Here is a 19,050-nt window from a genome sequence, read left to right on the forward strand (position 1 = left end):
TTAAAAAAAGTCACGTATGTTCACTTAAACACTTACTGTAGTACTGAGCATATGATAAGACCTCAGTACTACGTCAGGAATTCTTGTTGTTGTGTGTGCAGCAGACAGTGTGAGCTCAGGAGAGATCAGAGCTGGACATTCGGTTTGGGGAGTCGTTAACATACAGACTCCAACAGTGACAGTGGTTGAGATTTGCCTATAGAGAATGGAGTCCTGAAGAGTAGTAGTAGCAAGTAGGGGGTGGGCAAGAGAGGGTCAAGGTCCAAATGAAGAGGGTTGATTGTTTTGCATGTAGAGAATCCCGTGTACACGGTTTTGTGCCTTGTAGAGAAATTATTATTATTTAAGGCTTGTGATTGGAGGACAACAAGAAATATTTATGATCTTTTTAAAATCCACAGATTTAAACCCTTCATGTGGACTTTTTTGTAAAAAACAAACTTACTGTTTAATTCCATGGTAATAAAATCAGCCTCCCCCCCACCGGCCCGCCTTTGTAAACTGCTTGTCAGTACACTTTTTTCTCTTCTCTGGGGGTATCTGAAGTTCTGCAAGTGATGTTGGCACAGATTGTTTGCTTAAGTAGAGTTGATACCTTATGATAACCTTTATTTCCATATATATTCATCAGTTCTCTTTCCTCTAGAGCCGTTAACACTTTGTTTTAATTGCTGCAGGAAATAAGACAGGTGAGATATATATTTCTGGGGTCGCTGTTGGTTGGCCGGACTTTCCTTGCAGCCGAACCTCATACAGTTAACGAGTCAACAGTAGTTGATCCCATTGTTTTAACAGTGTTTAAGTTTTGATGAGAAGTATGTGGTATAATAAAGTTAGATTTTTATTTATGGGAGAAATGGTCCTGAGCAATGAAATAGATGTTGATTTCCAGTCTTCATTCAGGTTTGTAAGAAGGATATTTTCCTGTTGTCTTAAAGGACAGTGTGTGATGATCTGACAGTTTTTGTCTCTCAAATCAGCTATCGGACTGGAGCTAGAATACATTAAGTTAGATCATGTCTAAGATTCCAGAGGAAGGTGTTAAAACTCAATTCATTGCCGTACCCATGCAGATAAAGTTTTGTATCAAAACCAGATATTTTAATTTTACATTTAAATTTTAACTTATTTGAATGGGTACTGTTATAAGTAAAAAAAAAAACTATGGCATTGAATATCTTGGAGGAGGAGCTGATTAGCCTTTTATTTTTTTATTTTTCTTTCTTTTAAATTTATTTATTATTTTAGCTGCATTGGGCCTTCATTGCTGCGTGCAGGCTTTCTCTAGTTGCAGTGAACAGGGGCTACTCTGCATTGCGGTGTGCAGGCTTCTCATCACCGTGGCTTCTCTTGTTGCGGAGCACGGGCTCCAGGCACGCAGGCTTCAGTAGTTGTGGCACGCGGACTCAGTAGTTGTGGCTCACGGGCTCTAGAGCTCAAGCTCAGTAGTTGTGGTGCACGGGCTCAGTTGCTCCGCGGCATGTGGGATCTTCCCGGACCAGGGATCGAACCCATGTCCCCTGCCTTGGCAAGTGGATTCTTAACCACTGCGCCACCAGGGAAGTCCCTGATTAGCCTTTTAAATGGTAGTTATTGATTATTTTGGAAATCATAATTTCATAATGGGGACATATTTTTCTTCAGTTTTAGTAAGAGAAAAGAAAATATATATGAGGTAAAGGCATAGAATTAATGAGATAATGGTTAGCTATATGGTTTTGAAAACACAAAATATAAAGAACTGTCTACAACCTGCTGCTATCTCTGTGGATTAATGTTTTTAAGTTGGTAATGGTTATTTTACTCCCCCCGCCATAAGAATGAATAGTAATAAATACTGTCTTTTCAAAACAGTGGTCTCCTGCACATTCTTGGCCAACTCTAACCCCTCTCTTCAGTGGCACCCGTGTGTGTGTGTGTGTGTGTGTGTGTGTGTTCGTTCGTGTGTGTCTGTGTATGTACTATCAATAAAGATGTACTATGTACTTCACTGCCTCAGCTGTGGAGGGCGAGGGAGCAACATGCAACATAATCTATGCAAGGGAGTCCAGAGCCAGGAAGAAATACAAAGCTGACATTAGTAATTAATTAACTAACTGAGAAGCCTTCCTGTTAAGAGACAGGACATCAGCGGGCCCTGAAGAATGCCTCTCACTTAGCTGAGCAGGAGAGACTGTTGGCAGGGAGAAAGGGGTGAGTCAAAGCACAGAGCTGGACACAGAACAGTATCCTGGGTGCAGAGGTGAGCAGAGTAAGTTGTAGGTTGCAACCTATTAACTGTTTCCTGATTGATTTTTTTCTGGTATTTCAGTTTCCTAACTCTAGATAATAACCTTATTTATTTCTTGACTTGCCAGCTTTAAATAAAAGACACTGATTCTTGGATACAAAAAAACGTTTATGCTTATTTATACCATATCCTTGCTGTTCCCTTCCATATTTCTTTTTTTAATAAATTCATTTACTTATTTATTTTATTTTTGGCTGCGTTGGGCCTTTGTTGCTGTGCGCAGGCTTTCTCTGGTTGCGGCGAGCGGGAGCTACTCTTTGTTGTGGTGCTCGGGCTTCTCATTGTGGTGGCTTCTCTTGTTGCGGAGCACGGGCTCTAGGCGCGTGGGCTCAGTAGTTGTGGCTCGCGGGCTCTAGAGTGCAGGCTCAGTAGTTGTAGCGCACGAGCTTAGTTGCTCCGCAGCATGTGGGATTTTCCCAGACCAGGGCTCGAACCCATGTCCCCTGCATTGGCAGGCAGATTCTTAACCACTGAGCCACCAGGGAAGCCCATTCCCTTCCATATTTATGTTACCTTTTTTACAGAGTTCTTCTCTATTGGTTATATTTGTCACTGTAAATATTAATAATATTTATATTGTTGGTGGTTTATATATATGCTCCCCAAGATATGTGCAATTTAACTTTCTATCTTAAATAAACTTATGTTTTTGAACAGAAGGAGAAAACATTTTGAAAATGTACATTTAAATGCTAGGATAACAGAAAAAGAATTTATACAACTTTTGAAATGAGAAATAACACCTTTCTCTTTTTCAGGTTGAGCAAGTGAAATTGCTTGACCGATTCAGTACGAGCAACAAGTCGTTAACAGGAACACTGTATCTCACGGCTACACATCTGCTGTTTATAGACTCTCATCAGAAAGAAACCTGGGTAAGGAAGACCTCTGCTGTGCTGTTTACTGTAATTATATTATTGGACATGGTCTAGCTCATGTTTTATTTTGAATATGCACAAAAAATTGTAATCGTTGGTTATCTGTCTCAACCAAAAAATTTTCAAAGTCACGCGTTCACACCTACCCTCCTATTTTAATAAGACAATGATGTCATGTGGAGTGGCATTCTTTCTCGGTGATGAATTTTAAGCAAAGGCCAGAAATAACACTAGAAGTTCCTGGGTGAAGAGGTAGGAGCACCGCAGTGCTGTGTAAAGGAGCTTGGTGCATTGGAAGAGCCAAAGGAAGGCTGTTGTCACCAGAACTTAGGGATGTGGCAAGGGACCTGAAATGAGGCTAGGGAGGTGGGAAATAACATGACTAGATGGCTTTTTTATTGTTTATTTATTTACTTTTATTTTTATTTTATTTTCTTTAACATCTTTATTGGAGTATAATCGCTTTACAATGGTGTGTTAGTTTCTGCTGTATAACAAAGTGAATCAGCTATATGTATACATAGATCCCCATATCTTCCCCCTCTTGCATCTCCCTCCCACCCTCCCTATCCCACCCCTAGGTGGATTTTTTTAAATTGCTTTTTATTTTATTTTATTTTTATAAATAAAATTTTTTTTTTTTTTTTTTTTTTTTTTTTTTTTTTTTTGCGGTACGTGGGCCTCTCACTGTTGTGGCCTCTCCCGTTGCGGAGCACAGGCTCCGGACGCGCAGGCTCAGTGGCCATGGCTCACGGGCCTAGCCGCTCCGCGGCGTGTGGGATCTTCCTGGACCGGGGCATGAACCCATGTCCCCTGCATCGGCAGGCAGACTCTCAACCACTGCGCCACCAGGGAAGCCCTATAAATAAAATTTTAAAAAGCAATTAAAAGAGAGCCATCTAGTCATGTTATTTCCCACTTCCCTAGCCTCAAGTATTATTGACTTACAATGTTGTATTAATTTCTGCTGTACAGCAAAGTGACTCAGTTACACACATATATATCCTTTTTCGTATTCTTTTCCATTATGGTTTAGCCCAGGATATTGAATTTAGTTCCCTGTGCTCTACAGTCGGACCTTGTTGTTTATCCGTCCTGTGTATAATAGTTTGCATCTGCTGACCCCAAACTCCCACTCCCTCCCTCCCCTTCCCCCTCCCCCTTGGCAACCACAGGTCTGTTCTCTATGTCTGTGAGTCTGTTTCTGATTTGTAGATATGTTGATTTGTATCACATTTTAGATTCTACATATAAGTGATACGTGATATATTTGTCTTTCTCTTTGTGACTTACTTTGCTTAGTATGATAATCTCTAGATCCGTCCATGTTGCTGCAAATGACATTACTTCATTCTTTTTATGGCTGGGTAATTTTCCATTGTATATATGTACCACATCTTCTTTGTCCATTCGTCTGTCAATGGGCATTTAGGTTGCTTCCATGACCTGGCTGTTGTAAATAGTGCTGCGGTGAACATTGGGGTGCGTGTTACCTTTTTGAATTAGAGGTTTCATCTTTTCTGGGTATATGCCTAGGAGTGGGATTGCTGGATCGTATGATAACTATTTAATTGTTTTTTAATGGTCACTCCTCTGCCTTGTAGAAAATGGCTTAGAGAGGGTCAAGAGTAGGTGTGGAGAGAGCATTCAGGAGGCTCTTTACAGTAATTCAGGTGGGAAACAGTGGGGACATTGCAACTAGGGCCGTGACAGTGGAGATGGAGAGAAGGAGATGGTGCCGAGGTATTTAGGAGATGCCGTTCTCGGGGTCTGATGGTGTGTGGAACACGTGCAGCGACGGGGAGGTATCAGGGTGTGTTTCCGGCTTGGGCATTTGGTCATTTAAAAGTTTAAGTTTGAGTGTGCAGTGTATGACCTTTGAGGCTTTATTTGAAGAGGGCGTTTCTAACATTTATGCACTCTGGGAAGCGAGTAAGATACTTAGTGCTTGTTTATCATGATGGTCAAACGTTTTCTCATGCTGTAGATACTGCACCACCATATTGCCTTGGTGGAGAAACTAGCCCTCACGACTTCTGGATGCCCTCTTGTGATCCAGTGCAAGAACTTCCGGATTGTGCATTTCATTGTTCCCAGAGAAAGAGACTGCCACGATATTTACAACTCTTTGCTACAGCTGTCAAAACAAGGTACTGTTCTTCAGGACCAAAGCTTACTTGCTCAAATGAGATGGATTATCTAAGATACTTTAAAAATATCTCATTATTGTTGTTTTGTACTTTAAGTACTCTTAAGTCAAGGTCTTGTGCACTGTGTTCCAAAAAGTTTGGCCTAGAGATAATGAGAAACTTCTGATCTGAATTGTAAGAAGAAGATGTAATAATAAGGAAAGAAGGGATAATAAGAAGGAAATAGCGAAACGTTTGTAGTAGTACAGACTTGAAAAACCATAGATTTATGTGGACGTCTTTAAAGTTGATAACCAGTAGCACAGCTTTTTTTTTTTTTTTAAGTGGTATCCCACACCTGAGAGCAATGACTTGGAAATTGATTCCTGAACGAGAAGTTAAGGATGGTCAGGCTCCTCTGGTAGCAGTGGGACTAGTACATTTAGTCTGAGGGAGTGGAGCCTGAGGGGGTGAGCAGAGGGAAGAGAGGGTGACCCCTGCTTTAGCAGAGGTGGCAGTGAGGGCGACATGGCCCTAGAGAGGAATCGCATCACTGCTTACGCCCCTGAGATCTTACGCCCCTACACCGACGTGCTGGACTCCATAGCTGTCTCTGGAGGCAAAGCGCACCAGTTCCTGAATGTTCCTTTGTGCTGAACACCTGGGTCGCAGTGGTCTGGGAGCAGGTCCACGCTCACTCTGCTCCCGTAACCCTGGAAGCCTGTGCTGTTGGCCCCACTGTCCCCAGGGCAGCCCTTACAGCGGGGATGGTTCTGTGACTTTGGAGCTTGGCCTCGTTCAGAAGCGGGTGCTCTCTGGAGCTCTGAGCAGCCTTTGACGATTTTGGCCCACACTGTCCTATTGGGGTGTATATGCAATCTCAGGTTCTGTATGCCACCTCTAGCTTTCCATTAAAGCAGTGGGCTTCCATTTTACATCTCATTTGGGAAAAGTGGTGGGTGGGAAGGGTCTACTTGTATCTTTAAAATTTTACTTTTAAGAAAAGGAAATATTGCAGTAGAGTATTTAATGTATGAGTCTGTACTGTTTACTAGCTTCTGCTGATGGTGTAAATTGAATCTCAGATCAGTATGTGTGCCTTTAGGTATAATCATCTGCATCAAAGAACTGAGAAAATATTAAGTTCAAGTATGTTCAGGTATTAGCTATCTATTTGAAGATTTTTTTTAAATGGAGGGATAAAACTGAAAAATTTCTTTCATTTGTAGTGTATTAAGTCCTATAAATTGCATTTTGACATTCGTGTGTTTTGTATACCATAGCAAAATATGAAGATCTCTATGCATTCTCTTATAATCCCAAACAAAATGATTCAGAAAGGCTGCGAGGTTGGCAGCTCGTCGACCTCGCTGAAGAGTATAAGAGGATGGGCTTGCCGAATTCCAACTGGCAGCTGTCCGACGCCAACCGCGACTACAAGGTAAGGGGCTCAGAAAACGTTGTCACCTGTTGGAGGGGCTCAGAAAACATACTAGAGTGGGGAGGGTCAGAGACCGTCATGGCAGTGACTTGTCTATGTACTGCCAAGCACTGTTCTTGCATTTAATAAGTTTTAGTGGTTTTTAAAGGTGATTTTTAACCTCTTGGTTTTTGAACTATGAGTAGAATGGTTATGTTTTATTTCATTTTTTACAGATTTGTGAAACTTATCCCAGAGAACTTTATGTTCCCCGAATAGCAAGCAAACCGATCATTGTTGGTAGTTCCAAGTTCCGGAGCAAGGGAAGGTTCCCAGTTCTCTCCTACTATCATCAGAGTAAGGAGGTAGGAAGCTGTCTTTTGATTTTACAAATGGAGTGTAACCCCTCTTCAGATTGTGTCCAAAAGAACACTCATTTTTACATTTAGAGGTCATTGTTACAGTGTTGCCGATAGAGAAAGGCTGGCTTTTCCCTTGATTACATTTTTGAAATTTTAAAACAAAATTATCTGAAACACAGAAACTTTCGTACTTGTGATCTTCCTCCCCTCCCTCTCATCCTTTCCTTCCTTCCTTCTAGTAGTGACGTGAAAATAACAGGATTTGTGGACAGATAGATTCTTCTTCCTTTCCCGTGGTTCTCTTTTGATCCTGCTTGTTTTGGGGGAAACCAGATAGTTTTGAAAAGCCAACTATTGAGAACAGGGAGAGAGCCAAGGCTGTTTCAGGCTCGCATTTTAATAGTCAGCTCTTCAGATCAGAAGGATCTTTGCTGTATGAAGAGGTGGAGGAGGCTTTTCACTGAGATTCTGTAATTGGGCTTGCCCATCCGGGTACAGTTTACCTTTGTGGTCTCCACAGAAGGCCAGAAGGTACTGCATATTTAATGCCTTATATGCATGGGATCCTCATATAACTTTATAAGGTAGTCTCTGGGTATTCCCTATACCTTTCAAATGGGGAAGCTGTGGTTCAGAGAGGGTGAATCATTTTCCTGTCCTCACAGCTGGTAACTTGAGGGATGGATGCCAGTTCTGACTCCCAGTCTTTTGTGGCCTGATTTTTTTCCTTGAGAAGGTTTTAGAATTTTCTTTTCCCCCAGTGTCCTGAAATTTCACAGTGATTTCAGGCCTTGGCATGTTGTTTTAAATTCTACGTGGAAACTCAGGACTCAGTTTTGGGAAATTGCCCCTCTATTTCTTTGGTTGCTTCCTCTCTTGTGTTAATTTTCTTAGTACTTTTGTGTGTGTATGTGGACAAGTGGGCTTCCTAGCATAAACTTTCTATGCTAGGAAGTTAATATCCTCTAAATTCTCTCCTCTTTATCTCATTCTAGAAGATTCCCTCAACCATTACCCTCTAAATTCTCTCCTCTTTATCTCATTCTAGAAGATTCCCTCAACCATTACCCTCTAAATTCTCTCCTCTTTATCTCATTCTAGAAGATTCCCTCAACCATATCTCCAATCCATCTCCCGGCTCCTTTATTTTTGCTATAGCATTTTTTGTTGTTTTTTTGTTTTTGTTTTGCTTTCTGTTTTTGTTTTGGTTTTGGTTTTTTGGCTGTGCTGTGAGGCATGCAGGATCTTAGTTCCCGGACTTTTAAATAGATGGCACATTTAATTTTAACTGTGGGTTTTTTCCTTTAAGCATGTCTTTGAGGCATGTTTTAGACATCTGTGGATAATCTATTTCTTCCCTTTTTAAAACTAGGCTGCCATTTGTCGATGTAGTCAACCGCTTTCAGGATTCAGTGCCCGGTGCCTGGAGGACGAACACTTGCTTCAGGCCATCAGCAAAGCCAACCCAGCCAACCGCTACATGTATGTCATGGACACCAGGCCCAGAGTATGTGTCTTAAGTCTAGTATGGTCTGCCAATTCACTTGTCTCTGCTAATTCACTTAGTGGGAACTGATCACTTCGTCCATATTTAACATATCTGAATCCTAGTTGTAAGTTAACCGAGGCTAATGATACTAAGGAAATCAATCTTTTAAAGGATACCAACTTAGGAGACCAATTTCCCAATAACCCAGGTGGTGATTTCTTATGTCTTCTGATATATATACAAATTTAGGAAACCTGAATTTTCTATTGGGAGCTCTAGATGATACATAAGCCTTATGTTATTGTGAAGAAATACTGAATAGTATGTGTTGTGAAAAATAGAAATTCTTATTACTTTTTCTGGTGGAATTTTTAATTGGCAAAACGCTGTTAAAATAATGGACTGTAATTTGGAATATTCAAGAAAATAAGGAAAATAGATAGTGAGCTAACTTAGGAAATATTGAACTAGGGAATTATAAATAGTGAACAGTAAATAGTTGTTCTGTTAGGTATCTATAATGTCAGGATAAATTTTTATCATTGGAACAAATGTTAGAATCCCTTTTTCTTTTTGTAAACATAGTTAAACAACCAATTTATGTAAGATACTGAAACTAAAGTAATTAAAATCCTCAATGGTAATAGCTAACATTACTTTTAATTTTTATTATAGCATCGCATGCAGAGCTGGTGGGCTACACAAAAGGACACTGGCAGAATTATAGTGAGAATTTCTTCAAAAATCTGGAATGTTGAGAAAATAAGAGAAAGCGATGGGAAAAAGCGAGTGAGCGATCCAGAACACAATTTTAGGCAGCTTTGTTGAAAGGAATGGTAGTTGTTTTTAGAAGTAATTCTCATCATTATGCAATTTCACAAAAGATAATGGAGAAAACAGAAGATAAGATTAATCTGCATAAATTAAGAAGTATTAAAAATTAGACATTGATAATTTGATATTCTTTTGTTTTAAAAAAAGACTTTCTTAGAATTCAAGGGTGTTGGTGATACCTCTTGTAAGAAAAATTTTAGTTTACTTCCTTGTATAATCTGGGTGGGTTAATTGCTTAGAACTATTTTTAGGTAATACTAGCTATAAAAAGATGATTGTAATGTAAGACTTTCTGAACATGAGGTCTGAGGGTGATTTGTTTCTCAGGCCCTCATATCTCTTACTTATATAATTGACTCCTACACAGAAAATAGATCTTTCTTTGATTGGTTCGTTTTACTAGTTAAACTCAAGTGGTAATAATGTGGAAGCATTTAAACACCTAACTTTTGCCTTAGCCATCACAGGTGCTGAATGGCCCGTGGGTCAGTAGACACAATTTAACTATTCTTCTTACCAACCTGGGCCCCAATCCACTGCATGAAAAGCAACTTTTTCTTCCAACTTAGGTTCTGTTTCATCCAAGTTCAAAAGACTATTTATTTAGCAAATTATCATGACGTACCATATGAAATCCTAGTCTGAAAGAATTAAACATGCCAAGTCTTAACCTCTGATAGCATTTGATCTAATAAACCAAAGACCGTGGGCCTATAGGCAGTCTTCTCTCCCTAGAAACTGGGCTATTTTTGACCAAATTCTTGGAGATGTATCAGGCTAGCTCATCATATGCTGTGTTGTATAGGGTGTGGGCTTCCAGTAACCTTGAATATGGAGGACCTAGAACAATCTGATGCATGTTTCAGATGTGATTTTTCAGGGTCCCTGTGGCTTTCTGAATGATTAAGTGCTCTAGGCTTGTTCTGAAGTGAATCTTGTAAGTTCATTCTGTAAAAACTCCCCAGCTCTGCTCAACACTGAATCATATAGGGTTTGGACAGGAGACATTTCTTTCTTTTTTTAAATTTTAATATATTACAAACATATGGAAAACTGACTAAATACATACGTGAATTAGTTTCATGAATTATATGTGGGGAACTTCTTATCTGATTCTTATATAGCAATCATTTTGTTATTTTATAGGATCCTTCTGTACTATGAATAACATATGACACTTTTCACTTATTAAAAAATGGTAGTATATTCAGTTTTGATGAGTTCCTTTAAACTCTGCTAGCTAAATTGTGGTTTATTTAGTGTTTTCATGATATTTTGGTAAACTAAAAGATAAAAGCAATTTGTCTCTAAATTTCTAAAATTTAAAATTTTAGCTGAATGCAATGGCCAACAGAGCAGCTGGAAAAGGTTATGAAAATGAAGACAACTATTCTAATATTAGATTTCAGTTTGTTGGAATTGAAAATATTCATGTCATGCGGTCCAGCCTTCAGAAATTATTGGAAGGTACGATTGTTGCTTACCTTCTAGGCAGCTTTGTCCCACAGAAATGTAATGCTAGTCACATTATAAAATTTAAAATTATATAATTAAAAATTGTCTAGTAGTCACGTTCAGAAGAGTAAAAAACAGTTGAAATTAATTTTAATAATATACTTAACCTAATGTATTAAAAACATGCTAACATGTAATCAGTATAAAAAATTAGTAATGATATATTTTGCTTCTTTTCCTTTAAATCCTAGAAATTGGCTAGTGTGTCTCTTATACTTACATCTTACTGTGGACTACCCACATTTCAAGTGTTTAATAGCTGTATTTCAGTAGCGGCTACTATATTTATTAGACAGTATAATACTACTGGTTTTACAAAAAATTGCTATTGTTAGATATTCTTGATTAGTCAGTACAGTGAAGATTAATTTGTGACAGTGTTCCATTTAAATATTAAGCTATCTTTCCAGTCTTGGTGTGGAATTTAAAAAACTGAAATCTCAGACTTTTTTTTTTTTTTTTCGCGGTACGCGGGCCTCTCACTGTTGTGGCCTCTCCCGTTGCGGAGCACAGGCTGCGGACGCACAGGCTCAGCGGCCATGGCTCACGGGCCCAGCCGCTCTGCGGCATGTGGGATCTTCCCGGACCGGGGCACGAACCCATGTCCCCTGCATCGGCAGGCGGACTCTCAACCACTGCGCCACCAGGGAAGCCCCTCAGACTATTTTTAATTACACATTTGTGTTGAAAACTTTTTAAAAAGGGTATTGGAGCAATTTTTTTTTTTAAGCACGAGGAGTGACAGAAAAATGTACCTAAAGCTCCATTATTGAGCTTTTAATAGCACGTGTTCATGTATAGAGTCTTGCCTGTTTATTTTGTCCTCTTGTCTTCTTCCCCACCTCGCTCCCCTAGGGGTCTCTTGAATAGAAGTGGGCACTCAAGCTCCTTTTTAACTGAAATGTCTTTCCCCTTTCAGTCAACGGTACCAAAGGGCTTTCTGTCAGTGATTTCTACTCGGGTCTGGAGAACGCAGGATGGCTGCGCCATGTCAAAGCCGTTATGGACGCTGCAATCTTCTTAGCCAAAGTAACCCTTCTTCACTCATGTTTGATCTGGGCTTTCACTGGTCGGGAAGGAATGGATTTATTCTGTCGGGTGCTGGTATCCTTTCCTGCCAGATAACTTTTATTATGTTTTACCTCTTTAGTGAGGTTCACTTTAATTTGAACTTTAAAAATATCATGTAGCACTTAATGTAGGAACTTCAAAAGAAATTCCCCGACACATTGAAACAGCATGTTTGTCTGTGCTTTTTGTTTGTTCGCTTTGTGTTTTGTCCGGTTTCTTGGAGATTATGCTGTGACAACATAATCATTGCAATCCTAGCTCTTCTTTATAATGCAATACCTGCTACTTTGGTTTTTGAGTAAATAGCACTTACTGATTACCTAAAATGGATTTTGCTAGACTCGAAGTGTGTGGTCTTTCTTTTCAGGCAATAATGGTTGAAAACGCGAGCGTGTTGGTACATTGCTCTGACGGCTGGGACAGGACTTCCCAGGTCTGTTCCCTGGGCTCTCTCTTATTGGATCCCTACTACAGGACAATCAGAGGATTCATGGTAAGGGCTTGTTTGGCCAGACCACTGGTCTCAAATAGGAGTGATTTTGTCCCCCCCAGGAGTCATCTTGATTGTTACAGCTAAAGGAAAGGGTGTACCTGGGATCCAGCTGGTGGAGGCCAGCTGCTAATAACCTGTAATTCACAGGACGGTCCCTACAACAGAGGATTACCTGGCCCAAAATGTCAGTACTGCTTAGGTTGAGAAACTCTGAGTTAGATTAATTTCCACTTGTGCCATCTCTTTGACAAAAAGTTTTGGATTAAAAGGTCCCCCCCCCGTAAAATGTTGCAATAGAAATATTCAGTATTTCTCCCTCATTTTTATCTAACAAATGTAAATAATGTAGTAAGACAAGACATAGATAAGAGTACTTATAAATTATATTCTAGAGGAAACTTTGTATTTAAAGCACCTTCACTTGTTAATTGTAACTACACTTTAGGGAGCATGTTTTAAATCTGAAGATGAAATTTCTAGTTGAGCAGATTTCCTGCTTTGTGGCGCTAAAGCCCCAGCTCCTGGGTTTTGTGTGCTTTTTCATGCATGAGCATGATCAGATTAACTCCTGTTTTCACAATTTATGTGTTGTTTTTTGTTTTTTTTTTTTAATCGCGGTACACGGGCCTCTCACTGTTGTGGCCTCTCCCAATGCGGAGCACAGGCTCCGGACGCGCAGGCTCAGCGGCCATGGCTCACGGGCCCAGGCGCTCCGCGGCATATGGGATCTTCCTGGACCGGGGCACGAACCCGTGTCCCCTGCATTGGCAGGTGGACTCTCAACCACTGCGCCACCAGGGAAGCCCCACAATTTATGTTTTAACTCAGGGCAGGTGAAATAAATGAAGAGCTGGTAGGCAGTTTTTATTAGTTTAGAATTATGAAACACAGTGCTGTCTTAAAGCAGGGGAAGGTTTAACACAGCCAGACCCCTTTCAGAACCATTGTTCTCATGGTGTCAGCATGTTGCATCTGGGACAGGTCAAATGCAAGGGCTTCTAATAAAGTAAGGTTCCGCTTCCCTTGAGCGTGTGAGATGGGGTGTTTCCTTGGCCATGTTTGGCTTTCACTGTCCGCCGGGCGCCCAGATGAAAGCGTGCAGTAAGTGACCGGCGACCATGTGGGAGCCTCGCAGCCTAGAGGAACGGTGAGGACTAAAGTGTGGCTCCTGCAGGCAACTGCAGCCGGCGGGTAATGGGTAGGGTGCAGGCTGTGTGAGGGGTGAGGCTGGCACAGAAGAATGGGGTGGGCTAGGGCCCGAGGAGGAGAAGTCTGGCAGGCAACTGGACATCCCCCTGCTGGGGGGTGAGAGCCAGCAACAGGCTTCAAACGCGGGAAACGGGAACATGCTCCGAGCTCATCTTTTTAAAAAGATGGTGTCTGGAAGGCAGAGGGGTGGGAATGGAGACTAGGAGACCCGCATAGAAGCCGTTAGGATGACTTAGGAGAGAAAAGAGGGCCAGAACTAAGGCAGTGCCCCGCGGATGGAGGAGTGGGTGACGGGCCCCTCCAGGGAGGGCGAGACAGCGGAGTAAGAGTTGTTCACGGACTGGGTGTGGGTGGAGGAGAAGAGGCCTCTTCTCGGATTGCTTCCAGGCTCTGCGCGCAGTTGCCAGGATGGACCGTGCTGAGAGAAGCGGCAGAGTGAGTTGAGTGAGAACGGTGTTGAGTTAAGTTTCAGACGTGGGTGTGTGGCAGGATGGCAAAGGGCCCACGGTAGAAGCCGAGGCTGCAGCCCAGACCACGTCCCCAAGGTGGCCGGGTGTGGAAGTGGGGAAGCTGGGATTTGAGCCCGTGCACTGTGACTCCAGAATCTGCATCTTTACCCACACGTGCCATGACCTTCTGGAGAGATTTAAGACAAAGTCAGAGGAGCTAAAAGTGGCAATTTTGACATTGGAAAGAATGTACTTGGTGATTATATAACGAAATTAGAAAGTATAGTAAATACTAAGAAGATAATGTTGTTTAGATTAGACCAAAAATAATTAGAAACCTATTATTTCAGTAGAGTTGTAACAGAAAAGAGTGCACTCAGGAGGTTGCATATCAACATTTGAATTTGAATAAAATCTTTTCATTGGTTTCTTTACCATCCTTTTTTTTTTAAAGTATTACGGAAGTAACGTACAAGTAAGCCAAAAGGTTTAAACATCCACCCCAGTTTGCCACCCAGTAACCACTGGTAACCTTCTGATTTTCATTTTCCTAACCTTTTTTCTGTGCATATATCATCATACATACAAAAAATGTAAATGCAATAGTGTTTTATAACATGAGCTTTTCACTTAAAATGTAATGAATGCAACTGAAGTAAATTTAAGTCACAAGACTACTGTATTTCTTTTTATGTATCATTTTCACTCCTTGTTAAGCCAGCCTCTAACCCAGGTTCTTGCTGTCTTTTGCCTGTAATTTAAAAAATTTCATTTTGTTTGCCACCATAAGTTAAAAGTGTAAATGCTGTTTTTAAGATAATAGGATTTAATCCATTCTAAACAAAAAAAGAATTGTGGTTACAAAATGGATTTTACTTTTTCTCATTAAGGTTTTAATAGAAAAAGATTGGATCTCCTTTGGACATAAATATTCGGAGAGGTGAGTCACAGTTATACTTTTAGGTACTTTGTAAAGTTAGTAGAACTAATTTAGAGTACCTGAATGTTCCTGTTCTTCATGAACTCCCATGTCTGATGGGAGGTGAGAGTGGTGTTTTTTTGTATGAAGACCGATTTAACTCTTTTTCTGTCATTTTTTTCAAGTCTGATACTTTTGTTAATTTTCATAGCAGTTTATTACCTTCCTTTTTGTGTGCATTGTAGTAGTTAGAATGTAACAGACCCGTTAAAATTGTGGTTGAAAAACTCATAGGTGTAAATTGTTTCAATAAAAACATGACAGTTTTTTTTTTTAATTCCAATGTAACAATGTTGTAGGATTTTTTTGGGGGGGGGATATGTATTTAAATTTAACAATACCCGGACAGTTGACCTCTTTCAGTGGCATTTTCAAAAGCTTGTACTTTCTGGGGGGTTAGGTGTGGCCATTTGGATGGTGACCCAAAGGAAGTTTCACCGGTGTTTACTCAGTTCTTGGAATGTGTGTGGCATTTGACTGAACAGTTTCCACAAGCCTTCGAATTCAATGAAGCGTTTCTTCTTCAGATCCATGAACATATTCATTCATGCCAATTTGGAAACTTTATTGGAAATTGTCAGAAGGAAAGAGAAGAACTCAAGTAAGACAGTTGATTGAAATGGGCTTTCTTCTTTCCTATTTAGCTGAGGTCTAACATCATAGTTGAACTTAAACTATCTTGACAGTATGATATAGAACTGAGTCTTATTGTAAAGATTTTATTGTCTGTTTTTCTGAAGCTGAGTATGCTCTGAGTACCCCTCACACTCTCGGGTTAATAGTTAAAATTTGTTTTGAAGTGTAGCATACATACAGAAAAGTATGTACAGTGTAAGTGTGAAGAATTCAGAGGTGAGGCTAGACTGTGAATAGAAGTAAAAACTAAAAATCTCTGGGAAAGATCTTCATGTTTTTCTCATCACATTAGGTTAAAGGAGAAGACTTACTCCCTGTGGCCGTTTCTTTTGGATGACCAGAAGAAGTACTTCAATCCTCTCTACAGTTCCACATCTCAGAAATTGGCAGTTTTGGAGCCAAATACAGTATCTTTCAATTTTAAGTAAGCTGGCATTATTGAAGTATTTATACTCAATTTTTCTCCAACACAATTTATTGAAGTATTTTTTTGTCTTTTTTTGTCATAAAGGTTTTGGAGAAACATGTACCACCAATTTGATCGAACATTGCATCCTAGGCAGTCTGTGTTTAATATAATTATGAATATGAATGAGCAAAATAAGCAGTTACAGAAAGATGTCAAAGACTTAGAATCTGTAAGTATTCTGAAGTATCTAATGTAATATATTTGGAATATTAAATTAGTTTATTTCCTTACTTGTGCTCTCAGTGTAAATGTAGTATACATATCAATAGAAATCTTGTAAGTACTCATGGTTGCTTCAAAATCAGGTCTCCTCTGCTTTGAATAGGTTAGTTTAAATCGCTTTCTCTGAATTTTAAAATATATTGAACTATTTGAAGTATAATATATAGACAAATAGAGATATAAATATCAGGGTATTCACCACCTAGCTTTGTGAGGTTTTAAGATTTACGGGATTTGATTCAGACCTTTCATGTTTCTGTTCGAAGGGAAGACACATTATCGATCTATTTGCAGACCCTGTGAGCCCTACTCAGTCTTTCCCACCTACACTTGCTGCACTGAATCTGGTGTTAGTCATTCCTGTGCATATTTTTATACTTCCTCTATATATGTTTATATCCACAAACAATTTATAATATTGTTGCACATGATTTGAAATATTATTTTTGTTATATGTTGAAAAACTACAAAAGAAAGTAGCTATGTATAAGACGTAAAGGGCAACAAACAATACGAATGCCCAGGTACCCTTCACTCTGCTTAAGAAACCACGTTTTAAAACTATACAAAGGCTGTCACACTGTCATGCTTCACTTTGCTCTACATTGTTTCGAAATTTATCCACGTTGATACACGTAGCTTTAATTCATCTGTTTTATCAGTAACTACTGTATCGTATTCTCTTGTGTGACTGTATCACAGTCCCTCAATTCAGCTATGCTAGACATTTCAGTTATTTGCAGTTTCGGATTTCCACGACGAGTGAAGTTGAATGACTTTTCATGCTTTTTGGCCACTTGGCTTTTCCCTTTCTGCGAATGGCCTATTCAAACCATTTTTCTGTTGGCAGATTTGCCTTTTTCTTACTGATTTATAAGAATTCTTTATATACCACACACTAATTCTTATTTAGTTAAATGTATCACCAATGGCTTTGTCCAGTCTTTTCTTGTCTTTTCCATTTTCTTTATGGTATGTTTCATATAGTTAGTGTGAATTTTAATATAGTCAAATTGATCAGTCTATGTTTTATGCCTTTTTTTTTTTTTTTTTTGCGGTACGCGGGCCTCTCACTGTTGTGGCCTCTCCCGTTGCGGAGCACAGGCTCCGGACGCGCAGGCTCAGCGGCCATGGCTCACGGGCCCAGCCGCTCCGCGGCATGTGGGATCTTCCCGGACCGGGGCACGAACCCGTGTCCCCTGCATCGGCAGGCAGACTCTCAACCACTGCGCCACCGGGGAAGCCCTATGCCTTTTTGTATATCTTGTTTAAGAAATCCTTCTCCACCCTAAGACGTGTCTTTACCATTATATGTAACAAAAAGGATCAGTAAGTACGTGTTTTAAAGAATCCTGGCCAATTGTTATAACTCAGTGAGACTGTCCTGTCTGCCTCTCAGACAGGGCTGTTGCTGGTCACCTCTCAGATAAGGAGGTCATGACTGCCTGAGTGACCTGTAGGAGAGGGAAGCCCAAGATATAGACGGTACAAGAAGGTTGTCTGGAGGTCAGTCCAAGGATCTGGAGAGTGTGGAGCTCTGCCAAAGAATCCTTTTAAAATCTGTTAAAATCAAAAAAATTCTGTTGTATTCTATAGCCTGTCGTGCTCACCTACCAAACCATTGTAGGAAAACTACATAAGAAAGCTCTCAGGCTGTCACACCTTCAACTAAATGACTGTGTGTTTGTTACATTATATAGCTGTGATTTCAGGGTGACTGTCTCACATATATATTTCTTTCCTTATAAAATGTTTACTTTTTATACTTTCTAGGAAATGTATGTGCTTTTCAAATATGAAGTCCTAGTGATCATCTTCTGTCAAATATGTTTTCCATCGCAAAAGTTGTAAACAATTGGAATTCTCAACCACGTCTCACCTACACTAGATTTTAATTTTTTGAGATTTAATTTTGCATCGTACATAAAGAGAACATTTGCAAAAGCTCGATTTTTGTCTACTTTCATCTAACATATATTGAACATGTAGCATGTACAGTTTGTAATTTTTTTCAAATTTGGATTTGTTTCTAGCAAATAAAGCAACATAAAAATAAGCAGACAGATGGAGTTCTCACCAAGGAATTGTTAAATTCAGTTCGTCCTGAATCACCTGCCCTCAAAACCTCCTTGAGTCTCAAGGAGCAGACTCTGCTGCCCGTGAATGATGCTCTCCGAACTATAGAGGGCAGCAACCCCGCAGATAACCGCTACAGCGAGTACGCGGACGAGTTTTCCAAAGCGGAGCCTGCTGTGGTCAGCTCAGAGTATGGCGTGGCCAGAATGACGTGTTAGGCTCAGAGAGGGTTTTCTGGCTGCCTGCGGTGCGAGAAGTGGATTATTGTGAGGATGGTCTGTGTGCGTGACCCAAGGAATTTGCCTGATGATGATCTTAGAGTTTACCAGTAGGTTGATAGTTGAAGTCAGGATGCTAACTGCTCTTGTGAGAGAAGGCAGTTTAGCTGCATTTCTAGCAAAAAATGAATGACCTTCAGCTCTTTAAGAAGCACGTGGTACTGGCCAGTTTACTCCAGAGCCAGTTTGTACTGTACACTAGTGACCTGACATGTCTATGATTTACATGTTAATTACAGCCAAATAGGAAT

At 40.1% G+C, this 19,050-nt stretch overlaps 1 protein-coding gene across 2 annotated transcripts; it reads left to right on the top strand.

Moving 5' to 3' along the window:
- Nucleotides 1-6,669: 6,669 nt before the first annotated feature.
- Nucleotides 6,670-18,739, top strand: MTMR6 (myotubularin related protein 6; the record flags this gene model as incomplete). Of its 2 annotated transcripts, XM_079721982.1 has the most annotated exons (12): nucleotides 6,670-6,738; nucleotides 6,954-7,082; nucleotides 8,452-8,586; nucleotides 9,244-9,357; nucleotides 10,737-10,869; nucleotides 11,837-11,946; nucleotides 12,356-12,481; nucleotides 15,030-15,079; nucleotides 15,519-15,719; nucleotides 16,047-16,178; nucleotides 16,266-16,392; nucleotides 18,479-18,739. In XM_079721982.1, exons 1-12 carry the CDS (start codon nucleotides 6,685-6,687, stop codon nucleotides 18,737-18,739), a joined length of 1,572 nt encoding a protein of 523 aa, XP_079578108.1. In that variant the 5' UTR covers nucleotides 6,670-6,684. The 2 variants fall into 2 exon arrangements, with proteins under 2 accessions (XP_079578108.1, XP_079578109.1); XM_079721983.1 differs by lacking the exon at nucleotides 9,244-9,357.
- Nucleotides 18,740-19,050: the final 311 nt, after the last annotated feature.

This window comes from Hyperoodon ampullatus (genome assembly GCF_949752795.1).
Source record: "Hyperoodon ampullatus genome assembly, chromosome: 16".
In the NCBI taxonomy this organism is placed as follows: Eukaryota; Metazoa; Chordata; class Mammalia; order Artiodactyla; family Ziphiidae; genus Hyperoodon; species Hyperoodon ampullatus.